Genomic DNA, 27,361 nt, shown 5'->3' on the forward strand with positions numbered 1-27,361 from the left:
CTGGTTCAAAACTAATTGTTTCTTCGTGTCATTATGTAGTTTTGCAATTATATGGTGGAAAAAGGGAATAGATTGATCTTTTAGGTGGAAAAAAGCAGTGTTGGGTGGTATACAAGCTAAAGCTAACAGCCACTTAGCTTTGAAGTGAACATAAACATCAAAGTGTCAGTTTTCAAAGGTTTAAAGCTCAATAAACAGTAAAAAAAAAAAAAGTTTTTTAAGGGCTAGGATGTATTTTGTTTCCTGTTTAGATTTTTTTTTAGACTGGTGCTAGTGATCTGTTAGCTGGTGTGAGCTATATTATTATAAGAGTGGAAATACCACAGCTTCACAGAATTAACATGGTAATTTAAAACACAAATGCAACATGATTGATAAGAAAATATCAGTTTAATTGCTATTTTCCCCCACAAAGAGAAATAACTTAAATGCAAATGCTGTTTAAATAATTTCTACATTTATTTTATCACAGCAATGTCTGTTGTTTTTAGATTTGAAAATATTTTAAAATAGCTAAATTTGGGTGTCTTGTCGTTAAAAGAGCTTCACTGTAGGAACTGTTACGTTACATTTAACCAATTACTGAAAACAAAATTTTTAAAGAGCTTTCTATACCTTCATACCTGAAACCAGCTCATTGCTAAATTCAGTGCTAAGCTTAGCTAACCAGCTAGCAAAGCTACGCTAATGGTAAACCAGTTATTAATGGTATCTTTAACTGATATATTAAATCAAGTTTCTTGAAAGCAGAAAAAAATTGAATATCAGAATGACATCTGTGCATAATTTCCTGCTGTTTGCTGCCTACTGCTTTTGTTTTTCCTCTTTTTCAAAATTTAAACAGATTTATATAGCATTCTTGCTAAGTTTCTGCTTACTAAAACATTAGCGGCTGCTCCAGTTTGCAAGAAAAGCATCCGTTTTTATCTCCTACTTTTAATGCTGGGACTATCAACTAATGCATGCTGTTGTGCAAACTAAAAAACTGCCTAAATACGAATGATAATCTAATTTTCTTATAAATATGTACTGTTTCACTCGTTGTCTATCACTTTCACGACGCCGTTCTTTCACTTCTATCGCCAAACTCTTGCTGGATATGTTTTATTTGTTGGTTCTATGACTTTCCTTTCTTTCATCTGTCTAATTTTTTTTAACGCTATTTGTTTGTGGTGCACTAGTGTCAATAAAAAAAACAACATTGTTTAACATAAAAAGGGACTCCAGAGTCTTCCTACATCCCGTCCATCCACCCGTTGGAGTGTGACACGTCTCCATGTGTTGTGTTGTGGTAGATTGTCTGTAGTGTAGAGGCTGTTTGGTGTTGTTCACCTTCCTGTTAGCTTGTTCCTGTGTGTTTGCTGTGTTGAGTTCAGTTTTTTTTTTCATAGCACCGCCGCATAGATCTGCACTCATTGGTTGCGATGGGTTTACCCATGATCCAGTTTGATGTATAGCAGTGGACTTTTTGGAAAACTGGGCAAGTATACGATTATATTTAAAATCATGTAGTTTACTTGTAGTAGTAGTAGTGGTAGCTTTAGCTGTAGTGGTAGTGATTCTACTTTCTCTGTTGGGGAATGTAAAATTTGTCTTTAATCTCTACATGCATATTTCAGATTCCTTATTAAGAGTTTTGAAACAGACTTTTTTTTTTTTTTACAGTTTTAACCCACTTGAGATCGATTTACCAGCTGCTAACCCCACTGCACCCTGACCTACTTCCATTTTATACATATTTATTTCACTATTGCATCATTGCCCATCAGTATGTTCCTCTTGGAAGTTTGGATTAATGCTAAAAATGTTTAATTCTCACTTGTGTTTTAATTTTGTTGTGATTTGGGCCTTTTGGATCCAATGAAATGTGCCACATTCTGACTGACCTGCTGTAGTCTTCGTTTATTTATTATTTCCACTTAGTCTGGCAAAAATCTTAATTTCAGTGTCCTTTCTTTCTTCCTTGTGTCCTTCCTGTCTTTTTTCCTTATTTCTTTCATACTACCTTCCTCACCAACGTTATTCCTTCTTTCCTTCCTTGTGGCTTTAACCTTTTTCCCTAATTTATACCCTTCTTTCATTCTACCCTTGTGTCCTACCTTCATTCCTTTCTTGTGCCTTTCATTCTTTACTTGTGTGCTTCCTTCATTATTTCCTTCCCTTCTTGATTTACCTTTTATGTCTTGTGTCTCCATTCCTTTATCGCGTCCTTATTTGGTAGCTGTGTTTTCTTGCTTCCTTCTTTCCTAACCTTTGTGGTTCTACCATTTCTGCCTCCTCCCCTCACTCCTTTTTTGTATGTTTTTTCATTCACCCTTGTGTCCCTCCTTCCATCAGTTCTTATTCGTTTCTTCATTTTATCGTTTCCTCACTTGTGTTCCCCTGTCCCTTTTTTGTGTCCTTCCTTCCTTCCTTTTTATCCTTGGTTCCTTTCTTGTGTTGTTCCATTGTTCCTCTCTGATCTTCCCTTTCCTTCCTTCTTAATTTCCTGTCTTTATGTCATAAATTTCTTTTTCCTTTCTTCCGTTGTCCGTCCTTCCTTCCTTCCTTCCTTCCTTCCTTCCTTCCTTCCTTCCTTCCTTCCTTCCTTCCTTCCTTCCTTATGCTCCTCTTTTTTTCCTTCCTTGTGGCCCTTTTTACTTCTTTGTGTCCTTGAATACTTCCTTTCCACCAGTTTCCTGTTTCAATAGCTTCCATATATAAATCCAGTCCACTGCTTAAATACATGCGATAATTTCATGGTAAACTTTAGTGTTATATATATATTTTTATTTATTTATATCAACTAAACCTGATGCACATTAGAAAGACTCGTTATCCTTGTTAATTGAAGCAGGTTCGAAATGACCAATTAGTGGATTTAACCACATTTTAGAAATGTTTTCAATTTGAAAGTAGGTATTATTATATAAAAAATTCAATGTCAAAACAAAAATACAGTATATTTAGTTTCACGACACAATTGCCAAAAATCTATTGTAACAGAAAACGATTTGACATCAAAAAATGTTTTTATTTTTATTTTTTTTATTTAATCTGATTCATCTTTTTCTTGTCTTCCTCCCTCCCCTATTTACTTTTCCGAACTTCCCACATTTAGAAAGCCTGGAAGCCAAGGATTCCCCGCATGAAAGTCCCCGGGTGGTCGCGAACGGCAGCGGCCCCGGGGACGGGGAGACGGGCGTCGCCGGCATGGAGGATGTGGGGCCGATTTCAGACGGTCAGCCGCTCTCACCGCTTACCAGCCCGCTGCTCATCGAGGCGGGATACGTTCGCAACGACGATGAAGAGGAGGCGAGGAGGAAGGTGGGCTTAAACTAAAGAATTTATTTGGATAAATCATTTAAATATATATAACCACAGAATATGCTTATTAAAAAAGACTAAAAACCGTTTGATCATAATAAAATAGTAAAATACACCTAGCCTCCATCATGATAATGTTTTGATGGAAAAATATAGCCCCAGCACGGGCAGGATTAGCAGATATAAACGGTGTGGTGCCATCTAGTGGCAGTATTGCAGAACTATCATAATAGTGGTTTACTTAATTAATAAATACAATTTAAATAGTGTCGGACCGAGCCTGACCCTTTGCAATGCTTCACAGTAAAGCAGCAGCTCGGCATGATTGAAGATCAACTGTTATTAATTAAATAAAACGATCGACAGCAACTTTAAGAGCCTCGTATCTGAACATTTAGTCACGTCAGTCAACTCTGCATCACATCTGAGTCTTGGTAGGTTTAGCGTCCGCTTCAGAGAACACCAACATCCATACTGTATCCCCAGCCTCTTGGAATATATTTTTTGTGTTTTTTTTTCACTGGATCTTTGACCTTTCTGCATTGTTTCAACTGGAGATGCTAATGGCAATTAGACGATAACTTGTTTTAACATGTGCTTTTATAAATAAACACAAAAGGCTTTATTTACCAACAGATTGAGCAAAAACAAAGCATAAAACGGCAAAATAATAACTAATATGCCAGCAGGACATGATGATTTTTCATAAAAACTTTGTATGCAACTAAAGTGAACTACTGACATATATAAATAAATATAAAAGTCCAATAATGTGGCTGTGCACCTTTTAAAATAGTTACAGGAAAATTATTTATGTGCTAATAAATCTATAAAGATAATTTGTCATGTTTCAATCACAAACTTTCAATGTGTTTCAATGTTTTTTGCGTGTGATTGGCCAACATAAAGTAGTGAATGCATATTTTTGGAGGCTGCTGTAATATAAACGGTGGCGGCGGTGGATGGATCTGATTTTTCTGTTTCTGTCCAGAAGTTTCCCACAGACAAAGCCTACTTCATAGCCAAAGAACTGCTGACGACAGAGCGGACCTACCTCAAAGACCTTCAGGTTATCACAGAGGTAATAATTACCAAATCACACCTGCTTTGCTTTCCTAACGCCGTCCAGATAAATATGGACTTAGATTTGAGTATTTTTCACCTCTGTTAAAGGATAGAAAACAACTAAAACGGTATTGAATGATATTCCCTATCACACTATCTTTGTGTTCTTCCTCCCTCATGTCCTTCCTTACTGTCTTATGCTCTTCTTCCTCCTTGTCCTCTTCTATGCTTCCTTCCTTGTTTGTGTCCTTCCTTCTTTCCTCCCTTTTTCTTCTTCTTTTTGTATGTTCATCCCATATTCCCTTGTGTCCTACCTGTCTTCCTTGTATTTGCCCTTTTTATCCTCTCTTGTATCCTTACTCCTTCCTTCCTTTCTTGCATCCTCCTCTTTTTGTTCCCTCCTTAAGTCCTTAAGTGTGTCCTTCTTGCTTCACTCATTCCTTGTGTCCTATCTCCCTTCCTCTTGTCCAATCGTGTGTCCTCCTTGTTTCCTTCCTTTTTTTTGTTGATTGTACCTTTCCTTTATTGTGTCACTTTTCTTGTCTTCTCCCTTCCTCCCTCTTCTGTCTATCCTCACCCCTTCCATGTGCCCTTTCTTCCTTCATTCCTCATGTGCTTCCTTTCATCAGTACTCTTTTCTTCCCACCTTGTCCTCTCTTCTTCTTTTGGTTCCTTTCCTTGCCTCCTTCCTTGTGTCCCACTTCATTCTTACTTTTATACCTTTTGTCAGTGCTTCTAATCTCCTTAGCGTTTCTCTCTCCTTCCTTGTACCCTTACTTCCATGCTTGCCACCTTCCACCCTCCCTCCTAGTTTCTGTCTTAAATTTCTCTGTTTACTTGAAGATGTAGGAAGCAAAGGTTGATGGTTCTGATGCCGTGTTAGGACTGTAACGAGTAGAAAAAAGTATTCTCCAAAAGCAGAAACGTCAGTGTAAGCAGGTTTTAAAACTCTAGCTTTGAATCCAAATTTATGTGTGCCGAGTTTCTGTTTCTTCTTTTGTTAAACCCTGAAATTATAGCGTGGCTGTAGCTGCAGGAGCTGTTTTCTGTTGCAGAGCCGCTTCTCTGCGTGTTTTTAAACGGCCTTTTCTGTGTTTCCTCCCTTTGAAACACTCTCTGGCTTTGCTTTTAAAAATAAAATGTCTGCAACAACAAAAAAAAAAGAAATGTCTGCAATTAGAGGGTCAGACTTGGCTCTTGCCTGATTTAACGGCTCAGCTTTTATAACCAAAGACTACGACGAGCAGCGGGACAGACAACTTTACCGTGTCCCTTCAAAATGTCCCTCTGCTGTCCTCTTTTCCCAGACTCAGGGATTCGTTTTTTCCTCCTTTGACTTCAGCTTTCGTTCTCTTTGATGTGGAGGGAAGGCGTGCGCTGGCAGCTTTTTAAAGCCTCTTAAATGTTTTCTTTGGGTGGCGCAGCTCAGGCCCGAGGTCCCACACCCTCCCCAACGCTTTCTCGCCTTCCCTCCCTCCTTCCTCCTCCCTGATTCCTCCTGTGAGACATCTGGACGACCTCCTGTCCTCGCTGGCTGTCTCGCTGGCTGTCTCACTGCGGTGTGATTCCTCCTGCAGAGGGAATCTAACGCCTCTGTGTTTGGGGGATGAAGACGTTCACGTTTATCTGCTCTGTTCTCTTCTGACATGCGCCTCCATCACCGTCACCTACAGACCCGACCTTCCCTCATCCTGTCTTCCTTCCTTCCTTCCTCTCTTCCTACCTGCTTTCCCTTATCCTTCCTTCCTTCCTTCCTTCCTTCCTTCCTTCCTTCCTTCCCTCATCCTGTCTTCCTTCCTTCCTTCCTTCCTTCCTTCCTTCATTCATTTCTTTCTTCCTTTCTTCCTTCTTTCCTTCCTTCATTTCTTTATTCCTTTGTTCCCTCTTTCCTTCCTTTTTTAATTCTTCCTTTCTTCCTTCTTTCCTTCCTTCATTTCTTTATTCCTTTCTTCCCTCTTTCCTTCCTTTTTTCATTTCTTCCTTCCTCCCTCCCTCCCTTCTTTCATTCTTTTATTAATTTCTTCCTTCATTGATTCCGTTATAAATTTCTTCCTCCCTCCCTCCCTTCATTTTATCCTTCCTTACTCCCTCCCTTCCTTCCTTTTTTCCTTCCTTTCTCTTCCCTTCTCCTTCCCTTCTTCCTCCCTTCCTTCCTCCCTCCCTCCCTGCCCCCTCCCTTCCTTCCTCCCTCTTTCCTCCCTCCATTTCTACATCCCTCCCTTCTTTCATTTTTCCTTCCTTTCTCCTCCCTCCCTCCCTTCATTTTTTCCTTCCTTCCTCCATTCCTCCCTTCTTCCTCCCTTCCTTCCTTTTTTCCTTCCTTCCTCCCTCCCTCGCTCCCTCTCCTCCCTTCCTTCCTTCCTTCCTTCCCTGTGTCTATCCTTGTCTCATGTCCTGCCTACTTCCTCATTCTGTTCCTTGTCTCCTACCTCCTCCTGTCGTGTGTTAAAATGTAAAATCAAAATAAATACTGAGAATTCTGTGAAGCGACGTTTTCCATGAAAACTGCTCAGTGAGACCAACATCTTGTCCTGGGTGGAAATCAAACCCCTGCTTTTCCTCCCGCGGTCAGGTTTCCGGTTCCTTCCTGGTTTTCCCTCAGTGGATTCTTCCTTGTCGTGTTTTGCAGTTCTTCCAGAAAGCTGCAGGGAAAGATGAAGCCTTTCCAGACGCCGTGAAGAACCTGATCTCCTCCCACTACGAGCCGGTCTACAGGTTCCACCGGGCGTTCCTCAAAGAGACGGAGCAGCGGCTGGCTCAGTGGTGAGCACCTTCCTCTTGACCGACCCTCCAAGAGGAGCAGAGCTTGTTCCTACAGAGGAACTTTTATTATTCTCAGAGGCTTCTGTCATTTAAACTGAAAACCCACCAGCTGCAGTTTAACTGGGATCCCTTCAGCTTGGAAGCATGGAGGCGGACCCATCATGATGTGGGCACGATGCGTCGTCATTACACAGAAGAGCTGCTAAACATTGTGTATTTATGCTTTGATTAAAACACTTCAAAAACATCCTTTTAACGCAGCGGCTAGCATCCCTAGAAAAATATAGGTCCCAGTCTTTGTCTACGTCCTCTGTGGCGCAGTTCAAGCAAAGATGTCCTCCCAGTGTGACAGAAGGCCGTTTTCTGATACTACAGACTTCCACTTTCATTTCTCTTGAAGCTATTATGACATTTTTTTATGATTTCTGGAGCCTTCTTTTGGCTTCTTGCACAGAATTTGCTCGGACAGATCTTTGCATCTCAAAGTCCTACTCTCTTCCCTCTGGAAGTCTGTTAGGTGCGCTAGATGGTAGTAACTAGGCAAATTTTATTTTTAGGCAAATTTATTTATATAGCACAATTCAGTACAAAGACAATGCAAAGTGCTTTACATGATTAAAATATAGCAAAATAAAACAGAATAAAAGCAAGTAGGAATAAAATATAGATAGAAAATAGAACAAAAAAGTGGTGATTCAGTTAACTAGGACAGTTGAAGGCAATTTTAAACAAATGTGTTTTTAATGTTGATTTAAAGGAACTAAGGTTTTCCACATCTTTACAGTTTTCTGGAAGTTTGTTCCAGATAAGTGGAGCATAGGAACTAAATGCTGCTTCTCCTTGTTTGGTTCTGGTTCTAGGTATGTGGAGTAGGCTGGAGCCAGAAGACCTTAATGGTCTGGATGGTTGATACACTGATAACTAGTTACATTTACTCAGTTACTTTTACTTGAGTACATTTTTGAACAGGATGCACTTTTAGGAGTAGTTTCACTGCACTGTACTTTTTAGTTGTACTAAAATAATGTTTAGAAGTGTCAGGCTACTCTACCTGCATAATTAAATGTAGAGCAGAGTTGCTTTAACTTAAAATTCATACCTACAGTTTATGTTGAAGTGAGACTTTTTATTTTTTTACACAATCTTTGTTGTTTTAATGTTATTTTGTACCTGCTGAGCTCATTGAGTGATCTGGAGGTCAAGTGAGAACATAGGAAGTAGTAGATATTGTTATAGGACATATGCTATTCAAAAATACTATAAATGCTGTATTGGTTCGACAATTTTATGTTGAAAAACATTATTATTAAGTTTTATATAAATTTCCTTTGCCTAAATTTGTTATGTTGAAGCTAAGGTATATTTTGTGTATATATTTTGTATACTACGGTTTTATACAACCGTCTGTCTGTCTGTCTCTCTCTCTCTCTCTCTCTCTCTTAGATAGAGAGAGATTATTTTATTCTTTTAAATACCAGAATATTAAATATTTTGTATACTTTTGTCTATCTATCTCTCTATTTCTCTATCTGTCTATCTCTCTATCTATCTTAGATAAAGAGAGATTATTTTATTCTTTTAAATACCAGAATTTGTGTATGACTTTATAATTATGTCCGAATACTTAAAAAGGTTAAATAAGATGTTTAATTAGTTACTCAGGACTTGAGTTGCCTTCTTGCCGAATACTTCTTTTAATTTTGGCTACTTGTTATTTGCATTTTTCGTTAAAACATGTTGAAGTAATGCTACTTGAGTACTTTTTTTAAATTTTGGCTACTTTTTATTTACATTTTTCGTAAAAACATGTTGAAGTAATGCTACTCGAGTACTTTTTTTTCTTTTGGCTACTTTTTATTTTCATTTTTTGTTAAAACATGTTGAAGTAATGCTACTTGAGTACTTTTTTTTTCTTTTGGCTACTTTTTATTTAAATTTTTCATTAAAACATGTTGAAGTAATGCTACTTGAGTGCTTTTGGCTCCTCTACCCACCCCTGGTTAGGTGAGACTTTTGCAAATACAGTATATCTGATAAATGTCCCAGTCGGTCTTGGCTTGCCACCTAGTGGTGATTGCACGTAACTACACAGGTCAACAATAACTGTCCTGCCTCCTGCAGGGAGGGTCGGTCCAACGCTCACATTAAAGGAGATTACCAGCGAATCGGTGACGTTTTACTGAAGAACGTTCAGGGTCTGAGGGTAAGTGCTCGTTTCGTTCCCCCGCGGCTCAGAGGAGCGCTCAGAGATGTGATCGCTGGTTTCCTTTTGTCCCTGCAGCAGCTGACGGTTCATCTCCAGAAGCATTCAGAGTGCTTGGTGGAGCTGGAGCGAGCTTGCAGGTAAGGCGGTGGACCTGAAGGCGCCGGGTTGGACCTGACGTCGGGGGAAATTCACCGCTCAGGTTTTGTTTGTTTCCAGGTCGAGTCGGAAGGTGGAGGCCCTTTGCAGAGACCTGGAGCAGCAGAGGGTTTGTTACCTGCCGCTCTACATCTTCTTCCTCCGGCCTCTCCACCGCCTGCTGCACTACAAGCTGATCCTGGAGAGGCTGTGCAAGCACTACCCGCCCACCCACGAGGACTTCAGGGACAGCAGAGGTGCTCCTCTTGTGTCCTGCTTGTCTTCAGCCGCCTTCCTTCCTCCTCTAAAATCCAACCGTCTCCAAACCCTGCAGCGGCCCTGGCGGAGATCTCGGAGACGGCGCTGCAGCTCCAGGGCATCATGATGAAGATGGAAAACTTCCAGAAGCTCCTGGAGCTGAAGAAGGATCTGACCGGCATCGAAAACCTCGTCTTACCCGGCAGGGTGGGTCTATTTTATTTATTTTTTTTTATTATTCTTTGGCGGGATGTGACGTTTCTCGCTGACGTGTTTGTGTCCGACCTGCAGGAGTTCATCAGGTTGGGCTGCCTCAGCAAACTGTCGGGGAAGGGCCTCCAGCAGAGGATGTTCTTCCTGGTAGGAATCTTTTCTGCCGGCCAAATATCTGAAATATTTCAAGACAATAACAAAAGAGAGACACGGGAATATTTGTCCTTTAGAGACCATCCTTCGGTCTGTTCATTCTCAGGCGTCTCCTTTGTGTCCTTTCCTCCTCCTTATCTCCTTTATTTCTTCCTTGTCTTTCCTCCTGTGGTTCCTGGAGGCCTTCTTTATTTATTTTACTTCTATCCGTCTTTACTGCTTTCCTTCTGTCCTACCTTTTTTCCTTCCTTTTTTCACTTCTTAGGTCCTTCCCTCCTTCTTTGCTTCATTCCCTCTGTCCTCTCCCCTGGTACTTCCTTCCTCTGTCACATCTTCCTTTTGTTTCTCCATCCTTCTTTATGTCCTTTTCCTTCCTCCTTCATTCCTTTAATGTCTCCTACCTGCCTTTCCCTGTTTCCTTTATTCCCTTTGGTCCTTTCCTTCTCCCATTTTTGTGTCCCTCCTTCTTTCCTCTCTAACTTCCTCAGGTTATCCCTCCTTCTTTGCTTCATTCCCTCTGTCCTGTCCCCTTGTCCTTCCTTTCTCTGTCCCATCGTCCTTTTGTTTCTCCTTCCTTGTGTCCTTTTCCCTCCTCCTTCCTTCCTACATCATATTCCTCCTTCATTCCTTCAATGTCTCCTTCCTGCCTTTCCCCGTTTCCTTTATTCCTTTGATCCTTTTTTTCTTGTGTCCCTCATTCTTTCCTCTTTTACTTCCTTATTTCTTCAATCTTTTGTTTCCTTCCTTCTTTCCCTCCTCAGGACCTTGCCTTCTTCTTTGCTTCATTCCCTCTGTCCTGTCCCCTGGTCCTTCCTTCCTCTGTCACATCTTCCTTTTGTTTCTCCATCCTTCCTTGTGTCCTTTTCCCTCTTCCTTCCTTCCTACATCATATTCCTCCTTCATTCCTTCAATGTCTCCTTCCTGCCTTTCCCTGTTTCCTTTATTCCTTTAATCCTTTCCTTCTCTTCCTTTTGTTTCTCCATCCTTCCTTGTGTCCTTTTCCTTCCTCCTTCCTTCCGACATCATATTCCTCCTTCATTCCATCAATGTCTCCTTCCTGCCTTGTGTCCTTTTCCTTCCTCCTTCTTTCCAACATCACATTCCTCCTTCATTCCTTCAATGTCTCCTTCCTGCCTTTCCCTGTTTCCTTTATTCCTTTGATCCTTTGTTTCTCCATCCTTCCTTGTGTCCTTTTCCTTCCTCCTTCCTTCCAACATCATATTCCTTCTTCATTCCTTCAATGCCTCCTTCCTGCCTTTCCCTGTTTCCTTTATTCCTTTTATCCTTTCCTTCTCGTGTCCCTCCTTCTTTCCTCTTTTACTTCCTTACTTCTTCAATCTTTTGTTTCCTTCCTTCTTTCCCTCCTCAGGACCTTCCCTTCTTCCTTGCTTCATTCCCTCTGTCCTGTCCCCTGTTCCTTCCTTCCTCTGTCACATCTTCCTTTTGTTTCTCCATCCTTCCTTGTGTCCTTTTCCCTCTTCCTTCCTTCCTACATCATATTCCTCCTTCATTCCTTCAATGTCTCCTTCCTGCCTTGTGTCCTTTTCCTTCCTCCTTCCTTCCTACATCACATTCCTTCAATGTCTCCTTCCTGCCTTTCCCTGTTTCCTTTATTCCTTTAATCCTTTCCCTCTCTTCCTTTTGTTTCTCCATCCTTCATTGTGTCCTTTTCCTTCCTCCTTCCTTCCAACATCACATTCCTCCTTCATTCCTTCAATGTCTCCTTCCTGCCTTGTGTCCTTTTCCTTCCTCCTTCCTTCCGACATCACATTCCTCCTTCATTCCTTCAATGTCTCCTTCCTGCCTTGTGTCCTTTTCCTTCCTCTTTCCTTCTCTTCCTTTTGTTTCTCCATCCTTCCTTGTGTCCTTTTCCTTCCTCCTTCCTTCCAACATCACATTCCTCCTTCATTCCTTCAATGTCTCCTTCCTGCCTTGTGTCCTTTTCCTTCCTCTTTCCTTCTCTTCCTTTTGTTTCTCCATCCTTCCTTGTGTCATTTTCCTTCCTCCTTCCTTCCAACATCACATTCCTCCTTCATTCCTTCAATGTCTCCTTCCTGCCTTGTGTCCTTATCCTTCCTCCTTCCGTCCTACATCACATTCCTCCTTCATTCCTTCAATGTCTCCTTCCTGGCTTTCCCTGTTTCCTTTATTCCTTTGATCTTTTCCTTCTCTTCCTTTTGTTTCTCCATCCTACCTTGTGTCCTTTTCCTCCCTCCTTCCTTCCGACATCATATTCCTCCTTCATTCCTTCAATGTCTCCTTCCTGCCTTGTGTCCTTTTCCTTCCTCCTTCCTTCCAACATCACATTCCTCCTTCATTCCTTCAATGTCTCCTTCCTGCCTTTCCCTGTTTCCTTTATTCCTTTGATCTTTTCCTTCTCTACCTTTTGTTTCTCCATCCTACCTAGTGTCCTTTTCCTCCCTCCTTCCTTCCGACATCATATTCCTCCTTCATTCCTTCAATGTCTCCTTCCTGCCTTGTGTCCTTTTGCTTCCTCCTTCCTTCCTACATCATAATCCTCCTTCATTCCTTCAATGTCTCCTTCCTGCCTTTCCCTGTTTCCTTTATTCCTTTGATCCTTTCCTTCTCTTCCTTTTGTTTCTCCATCCTTGTGTCCTTTTCCTTCCTCCTTCCTTCCAACATCATATTCCTCCTTCATTCCTTCAATGTCTCCTTCCTGCCTTGTGTCCTTTTCCTTCCTCCTTCCTTCCGACATCATATTCCTCCTTCATTCCTTCAATGTCTCCTTTCTGCCTTGTGTCCTTTTCCTTCCTCCTTCCTTCCGACATCATATTCCTCCTTCATTCCTTCAATGTCTCCTTCCTGCCTTGTGTCCTTTTCCTTCCTCCTTCCTTCCAACATCATAATCCTCCTTCATTCCTTCAATGTCTCCTTCCGGCCTTGTGTCCTTTTCCTTCCTACTTCCTTCCTACATCACATTCCTCCTTCATTCCTTCAATGTCTCCTTCCTGCCTTTCCCTGTTTCCTTTATTCCTTTAATCCTTTCCTTCTCTTCCTTTTGTTTCTCCATCTTTCCTTGTGTCCTTTTCCTTCCTCCTTCCTTCCAACATCATAATCCTCCTTCATTCCTTCAATGTCTCCTTCCTGCCTTGTGTCCTTTTCCTTCCTCCTTCCTTCCTACATCATATTCCTCCTTCATTCCTTCAATGTCTCCTTCCTGCCTTGTGTCCTTTTCCTTCCTCCTTCCTTCCTACATCATATTCCTCCTTCATTCCTTCAATGTCTCCTTCCTGCCTTGTGTCCTTTTCCTTCCTCCTTCCTTCCTACATCATATTCCTCCTTCATTCCTTCAATGTCTCCTTCCTGCCTTGTGTCCTTTTCCTTCCTCCTTCCTTCCTACATCATATTCCTCCTTCGTTCCTTCAATGTCTCCTTCCTGCCTTGTGTCATTTTCCTTCCTCCTTCCTTCCAACATCACATTCCTCCTTCATTCCTTCAATGTCTCCTTCCTGCCCTGTGTCCTTTTCCTTCCTCCTTCCTTCCTACATCATATTCCTCCTTCATTCCTTCAATGTCTCCTTCCTGCCTTGTGTCCTTTTCCTTCCTCCTTCCTTCCTACATCACATTCCTCCTTCATTCCTTCAATGTCTCCTTCCTGCCTTTCCCTGTTTCCTTTATTCCTTTGATCCTTTCCTTCTCTTCCTTTTGTTTCTCCATCCTACCTTGTGTCCTTTTCCTTCCTCCTTCCTTCCTACATCACATTCCTCCTTCATTCCTTCAATGTCTCCTTCCTGCCTTTCCCTATTTCCTTTATTCCTTTGATCCTTTCCTTCTCTTCCTTTTGTTTCTCCATCTTTCCTTATGTCCTTTTCCTTCCTCTTTCCTTCCTACATCATATTCCTCCTTCATTCCTTCAATGTCTCCTTCCTGCCTTTCCCTGTTCCCTTTATTCCTTTGATCCTTTCCTTCTCTTCCTTTTGTTTCTCCATCTTTCCTTATGTCCTTTTCCTTCCTCCTTCCTTCCAACATCATATTCCTCCTTCATTCCTTCAATGTCTCCTTCCTGCCTTTCCCTGTTTCCTTTATTCCTTTGGTCCTTTCCTTCTCTTCCTTTCGTTTCTCCATCCTACCTTGTGTCCTTTTCCTTCCTCCTTCCTTCCAACATCACATTCCTCCTTCATTCCTTCAATGTCTCCTTCCTGCCTTTCCCTGGTTCCTTTGTTCCCTTTGGTCCTTTCCTTCTCCCATTTTGTGTCCCTCCTTCTTTCCTCTCTTATTTATTTTGTTCCCTTCCTTCTCTCCATCCTCATGTCCTTCCTTCCTCCTCTTCCTTCTCCTCTCCATCCTCATTTCCTTCCCTCTGACTGTTGTAGACCTTCCTGTCATACATTCAGGGTGAATATTTGTATCAAATTAGTTTAAAATGTGACCAAATGAAGATGAATCAGGAATCTAAACCTGCTTAAATGTCTCTCCTCCAGTTCAGCGACTGCCTGATGTACACCAGCCGAGGGATGACGCCGTCCAACCAGTTTAAGATCCACGGCCAGCTGCCGCTCTATGGCATGACGGTGGGTCCTAATTGTTCAACGCGGAAAAAAACAAAAAAAGGATTTCTCTAAATAATTCGTCTTTCCCGCCTCTTTTTTCGCCGCGGTCTCCTGCAGATCAGAGAAAGCGAGGAGGAGTGGGGCGTCCCTCATTCGTTCACGCTGTTCGGACAGCGGCAGTCCATCGTGGTGGCGGCCAGGTTAGAGAAGGGGATAAAACCTCATTTTAAAGTAAATCTTCTTTGTTCTGTGTGTGGAGTGACGGCCTCTGTTTCTGCTCTGTGCAGCTGTGCTGCAGAGATGGAGCGCTGGGTGGAGGACATCAGGATGGCCATCGACCTGGCAGAGCAGGGCAGCGGCCCCAACGCCGACCTGCTCTCCACCAGCCCACCTGAGAGCAGTAAGACCAGTTTTACCCTCGGCTGAGCTTCAGTTCCCGTCTTTTCCCTGCTGTGAGCAGTGGTGTTAAAAGTACACACATGTGTTACTTAAGAAGTATAGATACTGCAGTTTAAAAACACTCTGGTAAAAGTTGAAGTATCAACTTGACCTCTTTACTCAAGTAAAAGTGAAAAAGTATGTGCTCCAAAAACTACTTAAAGTATAAAAGTATAAAGTAACCTTTAAAAAAAATGCCACTATATGAATTGAAAGCTTAATTTAAAGGCATACTATGCAACATTTTTCAGTTAATTAATGTGTTCTATACCGTTTTGGATGTTTAAATGAGTCATTTCAGGTTGAACAAAGGTTTTCTCGGCCGCCCTGGTGGTCTGTGGGGGAAATACCGCACTTGCAATTGCAAGAGCTCACGGCCCGCACACACAGAAGTCTCGCTTTACGACGAGAACTCCATGTGTTTTTGCCCTGCCATTCACTATATGCATGCGCGAAAGCAACAACAAAGAACCGCGTGTTAACGTCAAATAAACATGCAAGCATATCAAGTTTTATTATTATTATTATTTTATTTATTTTTTTTTTTATGTTGGCGAGACGCTACCGCGGCGGCGAGGCGGCGGCGGTAGCGTCTCGCCAACATAAAAAAATAAAAATAAATAATAATAATAATAATAAAACTGGCGAGGCGGCGGCTTGGCGAGGCAGCCAAGATAGCGCTGCGGGAAGCCTGATGTTCATACTTTCACTGTGTTAGTCATTGTTTGTACTGCCGTTTTTTCCACTTTTCGTTGCGTTCGCCTGTCTGCTAAGCTCAAAACAACCGCGCCTGGCTTGACGGAGAAACCAGAACAGCTGAGCATCTTTACGACAGTGCACTTTTACTTTCACCCTCTGGGGGGAGCCTCGCTGGAAAATCAACCCCGGTTGCATAGTTTACCTTTAAACACTGATTAGTTCTACATGTGGCCCAAGACACAACATAATCATTAACCCATTAGTCAAAGACAAAGTCACTCAAGGAGCATGTTCTCTCTCAAACTTTATTGGAATTCAATTCCAAACAGAGGTAGTATTCAACCTGCAGAACTGCCAGAACATAAATGTGTGAGTTCCATCAAATACCTAAATTAAACTATACCCTTTGGTGCAAAAACATTAGAAAGAAAGAGAATAAGAGAAAAAGAGGGAGAGTTCTTGAACGCCAAAATAACGTGGGTCTTTGCATTGCATTTTCCAAGAGTCATTTTTGCTCCCGACTATTTCGAAAAATCCTTTGAGATAGTCCCAAGGATGCGGGAGGTCTTTTTGGTCTCCGTCTCCATCTCCCGACACGCTCTCGCCTGTGTCCGACCTTTCGACATCTTTTTCTGAATCGGACATTATTGTAGCATGACATACATTTAACGTTTGCAGTTTGAAGAACACCTGCTTCTGATGATTTCCTTTCGCCTCAGCACAAATTTGACGAATAGCTAACCAACGAGTGTTTGCGTTATACGACTCATCCAATTACACTAGTTCTCACTAGGTGTGGATGACGCCAATGATCTGCATTGGATGGCGCACATTACGTGAAATAAATATTAAACTGAAGCCAAGAGTAACGAGTAACGCTTGTTTTAAAAATTTAAGGAATAGAAAGTACAGATACTTGTGTGAAAATGTAATGAGTAGAAGTCAGAAGTAGGAAGAAAAATAAGTAATGGAGTAAAGTATAGATACCTAAAAAGTGTACTTAAGTACAGTAACAAAGTATTTGTACTTCGTTACTTGACACCTCTGGCTGTGAGTGAAGGTCTTTATTTCTTCGTTTTCTCCCCAGAGCCGCTGGAGGACGTCGGAGCCGAGCCGGAGTCCGAGGAGGAGCTCTGCGGCTCGCGCTCGTCCCTGGAGCGTCAGAGCCAGCGGGGCAACACCACGGTGCACGTCTGCTGGCATCGCAACACCAGCGTGTCCATGGTGGACTTCAGCATCGCCGTGGAGGTGCTGCACTCCGTCTCCCCCCCCCTCTCTCATGTGTGCTCCGCTCTGTGTCCTTGTCTCCTCCACAGGCAAAGGTCAAGCGTCTCAGTGTCCTTTGTCTTCTCTTTGTCACCGCTTTGTCCCCTTTGTGTCCGTCTGTGCCCTCATTTGTTTATCTGCTCACGCTGGCATTGGTAGGGCCCAGTCAGTGAGGCCCCCTGTGCAGCCGTTCTGTCACTGACACCTGGTGGCGTAACGAGGTACTGCAGCAGCCGGGAAACGATTTTTCTCTCTGTTTTTAGAAAGTTGATCCACAAGTTGGGGAGAGTTTTTTTTATGAAAGCGAAGCGTAGATGTAGCACTTCTTTCCTCAACCTTGTCCAGTTGTCGTTGTTTTACGGGCTTTTCTGTGCTTCGCAGAACCAGCTCTCAGGTAACCTGCTGAGGAAGTTCAAGAACAGCAACGGCTGGCAGAAACTCTGGGTGGTCTTCACCAACTTCAGCCTCTTCTTCTACAAGTCGCACCAGGTAAGACGTGGCGTCCCGACGGGTAAAAAAAAAAAGAAAAGAGTCGGCGCTCTGTGATTTATTTATTTACTTTATGTGTGGCGTCCCCTGCAGGATGAATACCCTCTGGCCAGCCTCCCTCTGCTGGGCTACGCCGTCACGGTCCCCGCCGAGTCCGAGAACATCCACAAAGATTACGTCTTCAAGCTTCACTTTAAATCCCACGTGTACTACTTCAGATCAGAGAGCGAGTACACCTTTGAACGGTGGGTGTTCCCTGCAGTCACCTCATGTTGCTTTTGCTCTAAAGAAACGGATGTAGGGTAGATGGAAGCTGTTTATTGCTGTTATACAGATGTTGGATGCTGCAGCTTTTAATGCTTTTCGGTTTGGGTTGGGCGACAAATAGATTTAATTGATTTAATTAAAATTTACAATTTACTTTGATTAACTTTTTTGGAAAATCAGTATTTTATTCTGGGCTTCAATAAAAAGAATTACATGTAATGCTGAATATATGTTTAGGAAGATATATTGTCAAATTATATTAAAGAGGAAACTTTTTTTTTATAGGATGAGGCACTTTAACTTATTAATTAACTTTTTTTGTTAAGTTAGTTTGAAGTTAAACAAGTGAAGCCTGTTCTTTGCTCATTGTGTAAAACCAGCAGCAGCAAACATTTAGTTATATTTATATTGTTTACAACAGCAGGGCGGCCATCTTGTTTTACCAGCATGTTTCACAGCTTGTATTTATTCGCACTTTGAATTCAGGTCAACTCCCTGACAAAATGCTGGATATAATTAAGTTTTTAAAACAATTTCTTTGTTACATCGATTTATTCGGATTTGGGATACTAAAATCTGAGGTTTTATCGGCCCAGCCCTACTTTAGGCAAGGCAAGGCAAATTTATTTATATAGCACAATTCAGTACAGAGACAATGCAAAGTGCTTTACATGATTAAAATATAGGAATAAAAGCAAGTAGGGATAGAATGTAGAAACAAAAAAGAACATTAAAAATAGTAAAGCAGTTTAACTTAAACATTCAAAGGCAGTTTTAAACAAATGTGTTTTTAATCTCGATTTAAAAGAATTCAGGCTTTCCGCACTTTTACAGTTTTCTGGAAGTTTGTTCCAGATCAGTGGAGCATAGGAACTAAATGCTGCTTCTCCATGTCTGGTTCTGGTTCTGGTTCTAGAGAGAAGGCTGGAGCCAGAAGACCTGAGTGGTCTGGATGGTTTATACGCTTAATGAGGCTTAATTAAGGCTTAATGAAACCACAGCGCTAATGTTAAACCGAAAACACACGGGATTCCTGCAAAAGGTGGAAACGTCTGGAAAAAGCGTAAACATTTGACTCGAGTGTAAAAAAGATCCATCATCCTAAATCAGTTCACACACGATAAATGTCTGGACAGGTGAAATAAATTTGCTGTAAACAGATAATTGTTTCATTTGTCCGTGCCCATCGATATGTTTACCCGCTCCACCTGTTGTTGTGGGTAGTAGGGATAACCGATCCCTTAGCTACTCATTAAATAAAAGGAAACGCCGATTCCATCAATCTCCAGCTGTTTATTGAGAACCAGAGCAGAGATAAAGTAATCACACCCCTGCTCCCTCACTTCAATCGATCCACTGATCTATTTTTGAGTCCATCCACCATCACTCCCTGCGTGGAACCATCACTTCCTCCATCGAACCCATCTGTCAACTCATCTGTTCATCTCTCGACCCAGCTGTCCATCAGCTATCCAACAGCAGGGCGGCCATCTTGTTTTACCAGCATGTTTCACAGCCTGTATTTAGTTGCACTTTGAATTCAGGTCAACTCCCTGACAAAATGCTGGAAATAAATTAAGCTCTTAAAATCATTTCTTTCTGTTACATCGATTTATTCGGATTTGGGATACTAAAATCGGAGTGTTTTATCGGCCCAGCCCTACTTTAAGGCTTAATGAAACCACAGAGCGCTAATGTTAAAGTGAAAACACACGGGATTCCTACAAAAAGTGCAAATGTCTGGAAAAAGCGTAAACATTTGCGTCACTTCCTCCATCAAACCCGTCTGTCGACTCATCCGTTCATCTCTCGACCCAGCTGTCCATCAGTTTTTGCCGACTCCATAATTAAATGCATACCACTGTAGACACATCTGCAGTAAATTTGCGATTAACCTGTTTTTCTTAATTTGCATTTTAACAACGGGACAAAAATGTGAACATTTGATGTGAAAATATTAACGGATTTATGAAGTCATCTTATTTTTGTTTTCGGTTTTCAGGTGGATGGAGGTGATCCGCAGCGCCACCTGTTCCGCCAGCCGTCCCCTGCTGAGCTCCAGGAAGGATCTTTACTGATCAATCTGCCGCCTTCCTCCTCTTTTTTTAATCCACACTTTTTTCCACGCCCGACACTCTCAGAAGTCCTCACGCACCAGTTATCCTCGACGTTCTTACTTTTTCTGTGCCAAACTGGAAGATACTGGTAGTGTTGTCCTTATTTTCTGACGTCATTTCCACTTTTCAAATCAACATATTTACACAAGCAAGTGTGAGGATGTGAACACGCTCTAATTAAAAAAATAATGCCATTTCAGGACCTAATGAGAAATGTTTTTTTTTTTTTTGTAATGCGTCTTTTTGTACAGTATTTTGATAACACTGTGAAAATTCCCCTTTTTTTCCCCCCACTTCCTCCTTCATTTATCTTCACTGAAAAGAAACACCTGCTTCCAACGCCAACAGAGATTTCCCATCGTTATCGCCTTCTTTTCAGTATTTTTTTTCCAGGTTTCTGGAATTGTTTTAAAAAGTTGTGTGTTCATATGAAAAATAAAGAAAGCAAATCACAACTGGCGTCTTATTTTACTTGAAGAGATGGTGGGTTTTGATCCTGTGGAGGCAGCGGGATTTTCTCTGGTTTGGGAACCTGCAGGGTTCGTCTTTTTGCAGATGATGTGATGCTGTTGGCGCGCTGCGACCCCGAGATGATTGTTGATGTCTACTTGGTATTGTTGCTGATGCAAGACCATCTCCATATGACTGCAGTGTCCCCATCGTCTGGTAGCGTCTTCAAGCAGGATACTAGCTCCAAGGCAAGTGCAATTTTTGCCAAAAAATCTAAATTACGATTCATTTAAACCAGGCGTGTCAAACTCATTTTGGTTTAGGGGCCGCATTCAGCTTAATCTGAATTTAAGAGGGCCACACGAGTAAACTCATTCAAAATTAAATAGAACTAATAAAAGTGGACTTGTTGTTGATTTTTATATTAAATTAATTTTACTTCTACACAATATATCATGAATAACCTCAGCGTTTTTAAGAAAAGTATGTGCAATTTCAACAATACTTTTACTCAGTTAAACATTTACTTGTGCATTATGCATAAGAACTGATCACAGTGATTATTCGATGTTGAAAAACATTTATTCACATTTTTTGGGACTTAAAAACACTGTCCTGCATGACAAAATACATCAAACAGATAAAAATTAAGAAATGATTAAACTTTTTCCACACCTGAAGCTTAATCTGCTAATTAAAACACAGCGCCCCTCGTGGACAATATAGAAACTGCATATTTTCAATTAAACGAAGTACATGTTTTTTTTCAATAATTGTTTTTTCATTCTCTTCCTTTTATCTCCTCTTTCTTTCACCTTTTGTTTCTTCTTGTTCTTCCTTTCCTCTTCTACTTTCCCATTGTAGTGTCCATATCATTTCAGATATTCCCCGCATGAATCATAATAAAACTATTCACATTCATAAATCAAGCGGAGCACTATGGCAAAAGCCGTACTGCTCCACTTGTGAAAGTCAAATCTGATGAGCTCTTTTTGGCATTAAGACAACAATTATTATTGCTACATTGCCAGACAGGACACTGAAAACAAAAATAATAATAATTTTTTTTTTAACAATGATAATGCATTTAGCCACGGGGCCGGACTAAATTTTTCCATGGGCCGGATTCGGCCCGCGGGCCGTATGTTTGACACCCCTGATTTAAACTATAATTGCAATTAAATTTTGACTTTTCTCTGCATTACCCACAAGTTACAAAAATGGCCTGTAGATAAAGATGTCAGTAAATAAGGACTATTTAAAACAAGAAATTTTAATGTTTTTTGTTAATCAGGATATTCTTATTGAAGAAAATACCTTTAAGTTTTCTTAAACTGGTTGACGCCATCTTGTTAACACGAACCAAAATCTCAGAGGAATGCTAGCTAGGGGCAATGAATAACAGATTTTAGAAAGGATTTAAGACGGTTGTTTTTAGGAGTTTTGTCCTGTGATGTCTCTGCGCGCTGGTTTGTGGGACATTGTCCTCAGATTAACCCAGTAAGACTCCAGGGAACATTGCTGGACTGAAGCCCTGCTGCCCCGTCTTTATTTCTCCAAACAAACACTTCTTTTGTTGCTTTCAGCTTCACTTTCAGACACGTCAGCATTCCTCAATGTGAGTCGAATGAGGGGGAAAAAACACAAAGTCCCGTTGCATTTACCGAGCATTCAAAAGCACCAGAACAAGCAGAGACTTGTTACTAGACTTGAAGTAGTGACAAAGAAAAAGGCAGCGGCATTAATCTGGTTAAAATGAGGCAGATTATCTATCTTCACTGGCTTTAACTGATGTCTGACTTTGATTTTCTGATAATAGATTACTCTTTTATTGCTGTGTGTCAAAATCAAGTCAATAAAGACAAGAATAAACATCTTCAAACATAGACTTCTGACCAAATGTTTTAGAACATTTTTTAAAAGATGAGATGATTTATTTGTACAAAAAGAATTCACATCATGAACAGGAAAATCCTTCTCTTAGTTTACTGCTTTGCAGATTTTTGAATAATTAACAATATGAACAGTAACATTTATACATGATTTCAGCTTCAGGATGATCTGCTAGAATAATTGTGCTCCATTTTATGGATCTAAGGCAATATGAGGATCACGTCATGTATAGGCTATCAGTTTTCTCGACAAACAAATGCTCAAAAGTTTAGCAAGATAATCTAATTTATATAAATCAACAACAAAAACAGGTATGACTCAGTGCTTAATCTGTCTTAAATCAAGATAAATGGAAACTTCCTCAGTTGCATTAATGATTTTTTTCAGTCATTTTCAGCTTCATGTCCATCTGCTAGAACAAATTGAGGCTCTTTATGAGGATCACTTCATGTATCCACTACAGGAGTTTTATCGACAAATAAATGCTCAAAACAACTTTGCAAGATAATCTAACAACAACAAAAAAACATGTATGACTCAAAGATTTGTGTACAGATCTGTAGAAAAGTGCTTAATCTGTCTTAAATCAGTATAAATGGAGAACTTCCTCAGTTGCATTAGTGATATTTTTCAGTCATTTTCACCTTCAGGATTAGTTTGGGTCCGTCTGCTGGAGCTCTTGGTCCCGTTTATCTAGGTTTAAAGGCAGCGTGCTCATTTGCACAGAGGTGGAAGTCATTAACATCGCCGCGCTGAGGCCCAGTTTCGATCCTCCCTCAGTACAAACTTCAGGCCGTGGTCTGCGTTGGAGTCGTAGCTCTGGTACGCCGGCAGCGAGGGCCAGTCCGGCTGGTAGGTGGTGGTGCTGTACACAGACGCCTCAGTGATGTTCCCAGGCGATAGTTCCTCGTCCACCACGTCTGCCAGCTCGTTGATTTCCAGTTCTACTACAGTCCGCTGGTACATGGTGGGGATGTTCTCGAACCAGTCCAGGTATTTCAGCATCTTTTCATCCACTCTGTAGAGCTCTCCATGGACTCTGTGGCCTTGTCCCGGGAGGTTAAGGAGGAAGGGGATGTTGTACTGAGTAGCGATCACCAGTGGGTACTTCTGGACGGTTGTAGCTGTGGCGAGGAGCTCCGCCTTTCCATTACTGCTGTCTGTTATGAGAGGGTAGTTTGGCTGCGCCCTCTTTAGGGAGCCGTAAACAAAGACGCGATGCATGAGGGCAGAAGAAGAAGAAGGCACCTGGGATTAAAGAAGAGGAAAAATAAATATCTGATCTGGTGTATTTAACCAGCATTTACATATAACAATCTAGAAACAATCAAAAACATGTGGAATTCATGCACTTGGAAGGTAGAGACTTGATATTAAATGTGTTAAACATTAATCAGGCCTCACGATAAACAAAAAAGGTTGTCACTCGCCTGCCTCCTATTTTGCTAACATTGCTAGCAAACCAACAATTATTGCCCAGTTATGTATAATTTATAATGCTGAAGTAATGGGTGCTACAAAAAAAGAAAATGTTCTGCCTTTTCATACAATCTCATCAAAGTTGAAATGGATGATCGCTTAGATATCATGTGCTCTTTGCATCCCTAATAGATTTGATTTGCAAAACTCATGTTTTAGTAATTATTTGTAGGATCAGTTCCTGGACAAAGAGCGCTAAAACGATTTAAAAGATTATTCACAATCAGGATTATTGGTATATTTCAAATAAATGTGGCCCAAATAGTGATCCCTGTGGAACACCTTCGCCTAGAAGTGATTCCCTTAATGCACTAAAGCACGTCGTGTTTCATTTGCAGTTGGAAATCGGAAATTATGGCTTCTGATCGGAAAAAATCAATGGTAAAGGGAGCTATAGGTGGACTTTCCTCTCCGGATGTCAGATAAATGTTTTAAAGGGGAAGTCCGGTCAACAAGGAAAAATCAGGGTATCATTAGCTATAACTAAAACTAATACGTTTGTGGTTATTTAATGAACTTATCTTTAATCAATAAGAAAATAAAAACATAAATTGTCGTCTGAATCACTGTGTATGGGGGCTGACATTACTGCCCATATTTGGGCAGTAAGGGGCGTTTGACATCACATCCTGGGGCGTGGAAAAGCGGAAGCGGCGACAGCATTTCTCTCCGCTTTCCATGCAAAGTCAATAGGAGCCATTCTACACAGCTGCGATCATCAATAATTTTTTCGGATTTCCAGAGGACTTCACTGCTGACATTCCCAAGAGCTTTTGCTGAAGCAACAATGCCCACGTGCATGGCCATCGGATGTTCCAACACAACTGGTAAAAGTAGAAAAAAACATTGCTTATTTCAACTTCCCGATTCATGAGCCACCGGGCTCGGCGCTGGATTGCCAACTTGAACAGAGCGGATTTGCCATCTAACTTCTGGCCAGAGAGAAAACACGTCATATGCAGTGACCATTTCAAAGAAGAATGTTTTGAACATGACATGAGAGCGAGGATATTCGGTAAGTTATTTTTTATTTTAGAATTTTTTATTTAGAATTTGCGGGGATGGTCACCGAGCAAAGGGGCGGAGGGATACCACATGTGATGTGGTATCCCTCCGCCCCAGCATGTGCTGGAACGCTCTTATATTTTAATATTTATACAATAATGACCACCTGCCCTTTTTACTAGAGGGCAAATGTATAACTTAAGTCACTTCAGCGCGATCTCTACTCCGCTGTGTGTGTGTGTGTGTGCGCGCGCTCCGCTGCAGCGCCGGCGTGCTGCGGCGGAGCGCGCGCACACACACACACACACACACACACACACACACACACACACACACACACACACACACACACACACACACACACACACACACACACACACACGCGCGTGTATACATATATATTGTAGGACCCGACTGAGTTTGCACTGGAAATAGGTACGCTGGATTCCGTCAAAAGTCCGGTTTCTGTCAAGAAACTCTTCTAAAAAAATCCATATCGCTATCAGATGATGATAGCTCCACGGAGCTCCATCACTGTCATTAAGTACTTCATCACTCTCTGCTTCGTACAGAACACCAGTCGTCGCCATGTTGGAAAATAGTGCGCCGTGACAAACAGAGCGTTGAAACTTGCTCAACGGAGGGTCCGCCGAGTGACGACAAAAAATGGGAGGTGACAGTACTATTCTTGACCAAGATGGATTCCTCCACATAAACATGATTAAATGAAAATTATTCATAATTAAAAAAACGTATAATTTTTTGCACAGTATGTAGTAGTTTTATATTTAAAGTACTTTCAGCAGTTTGAATTCTGATTTTGACCGGACTTCTCCTTTAAGGCTGATTGTCTGATCCAACATGGCAGCTCCTCGCATCGACAAGTGATAAAACATGTTTTGTTTATTTTACAACACACAGTTGTAAGAGTGTGTCTAAAACCAATGTCACATGTAGAGGCTGCAACTCGGACCCAATAAATTAAAAGTGGTGTTTGCATGTGGAAAGTACAGCTTTAAAAGGACATTTATAAGAGGTACAACAAACAAAACAGCTTTCCTAGCCATCGCCATATTGGAATCCTAACCTTGTGTTTTTTTGTTTGTATTTTGGAATCTCAACTTTTCCGAATTATAAAACTGGAGCGCTTTTTACTGTGGTTTACCCCATTCCCAGCTCCTAGTTTTGATTTACGAGGAAAAAGGAATGCAACATTAATGTGAAAAGTTCCGTCCCATTTATAGCTATGTGAATTACTATATATATATATATATATATATATACTCAGCTGATGTAAGTTAAGTATAACTTATGGTATTTTTTTTTCTTTTTTTTGCTCTTGCATGTGACTATTTTTACATGTGAGCTGCCAACCTTTAGTGCTTTCTTACAATAAACTGAGATCAATATTAACCAACTTCTAAAATCCTTGTTTTATGACGAAGGAGCTAGAAGAGGAGAACTAACTTTTATATTCTGAATCTCTGAGTAATAAGGATATAAAACTTTCATTTATTGGAGGACATTAAGGTCTGATCTGGACAGAACTCATTAACGACGCATTTCTTATACCGAAAGTAACAATGAGGACAACTGTTACAAATGAACGTTTTTGTTGTTGCTGTGTTATTTCTGCGCGCAGACCTTTAATTATACATTCACTAAAGTCTCAAAGAGTCGCTTCATAGCAGAGGCGACAGATGATTGAGGAGAACTCAGCGATCTGCAGCTTTAAGACCGGTTAATGAACCATAAAGCTGACGTCAGGTGCCAAATCTTATTCTAACAGCTGCCATTAGAGTCAGAATAAAGACGTAATTTAATATATTCAACAACTTTATTCTCGCATAAAAGTAAGAAGACGCAGAAGTTTTACATTACCTTGCAGGTCGATCTGTTCTTCCTCTCTAGATTTTCCCGCAGCAGCTCCGGTTTCACTTTGCATGCGCATGCGCACAGAACAAGGTCTGACGTCATTTTAATCCAGCAGGGTAAAGAGACTGTGTGTAATCTATGTGCAACATCAGAGCCTGACAGATTCTGTTTTTTTAATCGAAACTTTGTGAAGTTTACTTATAAATTTAACCCAACTTGATTTTACTTGATCTCAGCTGTGAGTAAAGATCGTTTACTGACATCTACTGGAGGAAAACAGTACTGCAGGAGAGTAGAACTTCCGTACTGAATAAATTAGTAGAACTTTAATATTCAATAAATTAGTATATTATTGAAAAATTCCTCAATTTCAGTTTCTCATGTCACTAAGTGAAACACATTATATAGATTAACACAGATTGATGATGTTTTAAAGTATATTTCTGTTCATTAGGATTGACCCCCCCACCTCCAGTTAATAACAAGCATTTAAGATTAAAATTATGTTTCAGACAAATAAATAAACAGGCAACATTTTTCATATTGAAATGGGGGGTTGATGAAAAGTATGTTTAATACCGCTTTAAATGTTTTTTCCAAAAGGCAGGATTTGATCTGACAAACAAGCCTCTTAGAGAGATGTTTATTCTAATTTATTGTTAAAAAGCTGTTATTAAAGGCAATTTAGTGAAACATTTGCTGTTTATCCATCCATCCATGGGAATAATAGTGGTCTTGTAGTTAAAAAGTTGCTAGTTTGACTTCAGCTTCCC

The 27,361-nt window shown here is 40.9% G+C and overlaps 2 protein-coding genes across 6 annotated transcripts in view; one reads left to right on the plus strand and one right to left on the minus strand.

The window, feature by feature from the left end:
• The window catches only part of farp1 (FERM, RhoGEF (ARHGEF) and pleckstrin domain protein 1 (chondrocyte-derived)), a 71,177-nt gene extending 50,990 nt beyond the window's left edge, over nucleotides 1-20,187 (plus strand). For 3 of the 5 annotated variants that reach the window (XM_036129509.1, XM_036129512.1, XM_036129510.1), the window contains exons 14-27: nucleotides 3,101-3,306; nucleotides 4,298-4,387; nucleotides 7,001-7,134; nucleotides 9,256-9,337; nucleotides 9,416-9,477; nucleotides 9,557-9,732; nucleotides 9,810-10,093; nucleotides 14,542-14,631; nucleotides 14,728-14,810; nucleotides 14,898-15,010; nucleotides 16,835-16,995; nucleotides 17,395-17,502; nucleotides 17,596-17,747; nucleotides 19,772-20,187. In XM_036129509.1, the coding sequence (XP_035985402.1) occupies nucleotides 3,101-3,306; nucleotides 4,298-4,387; nucleotides 7,001-7,134; nucleotides 9,256-9,337; nucleotides 9,416-9,477; nucleotides 9,557-9,732; nucleotides 9,810-10,093; nucleotides 14,542-14,631; nucleotides 14,728-14,810; nucleotides 14,898-15,010; nucleotides 16,835-16,995; nucleotides 17,395-17,502; nucleotides 17,596-17,747; nucleotides 19,772-19,847 (1,817 nt within the window). In that variant the 3' untranslated portion in view covers nucleotides 19,848-20,187. The remainder of the gene's footprint in view (nucleotides 1-3,100; nucleotides 3,307-4,297; nucleotides 4,388-7,000; nucleotides 7,135-9,255; nucleotides 9,338-9,415; nucleotides 9,478-9,556; nucleotides 9,733-9,809; nucleotides 10,094-14,541; nucleotides 14,632-14,727; nucleotides 14,811-14,897; nucleotides 15,011-16,834; nucleotides 16,996-17,394; nucleotides 17,503-17,595; nucleotides 17,748-19,771) is intronic. The other 2 variants (XM_036129513.1, XM_036129511.1) reach the window with 2 other exon arrangements.
• A 2,120-nt stretch (nucleotides 20,188-22,307) lies between these two features.
• LOC118558890 (gamma-glutamylaminecyclotransferase C-like) lies at nucleotides 22,308-26,679 on the minus strand. The gene is made up of 2 exons (XM_036129516.1): nucleotides 26,595-26,679; nucleotides 22,308-23,477 (listed from the first exon to the last, which is right to left on the minus strand). Exon 2 carries the CDS (start codon nucleotides 23,451-23,453, stop codon nucleotides 22,968-22,970), a length of 486 nt encoding a protein of 161 aa, XP_035985409.1. The 5' UTR covers nucleotides 23,454-23,477; nucleotides 26,595-26,679; the 3' UTR covers nucleotides 22,308-22,967.
• Between the last annotated feature and the right edge of the window lie 682 nt (nucleotides 26,680-27,361).

The sequence above is a fragment of the Fundulus heteroclitus genome, unplaced genomic scaffold (genome assembly GCF_011125445.2).
Source record: "Fundulus heteroclitus isolate FHET01 unplaced genomic scaffold, MU-UCD_Fhet_4.1 scaffold_178, whole genome shotgun sequence".
NCBI classification, from domain to species: domain Eukaryota; kingdom Metazoa; phylum Chordata; class Actinopteri; order Cyprinodontiformes; family Fundulidae; genus Fundulus; species Fundulus heteroclitus.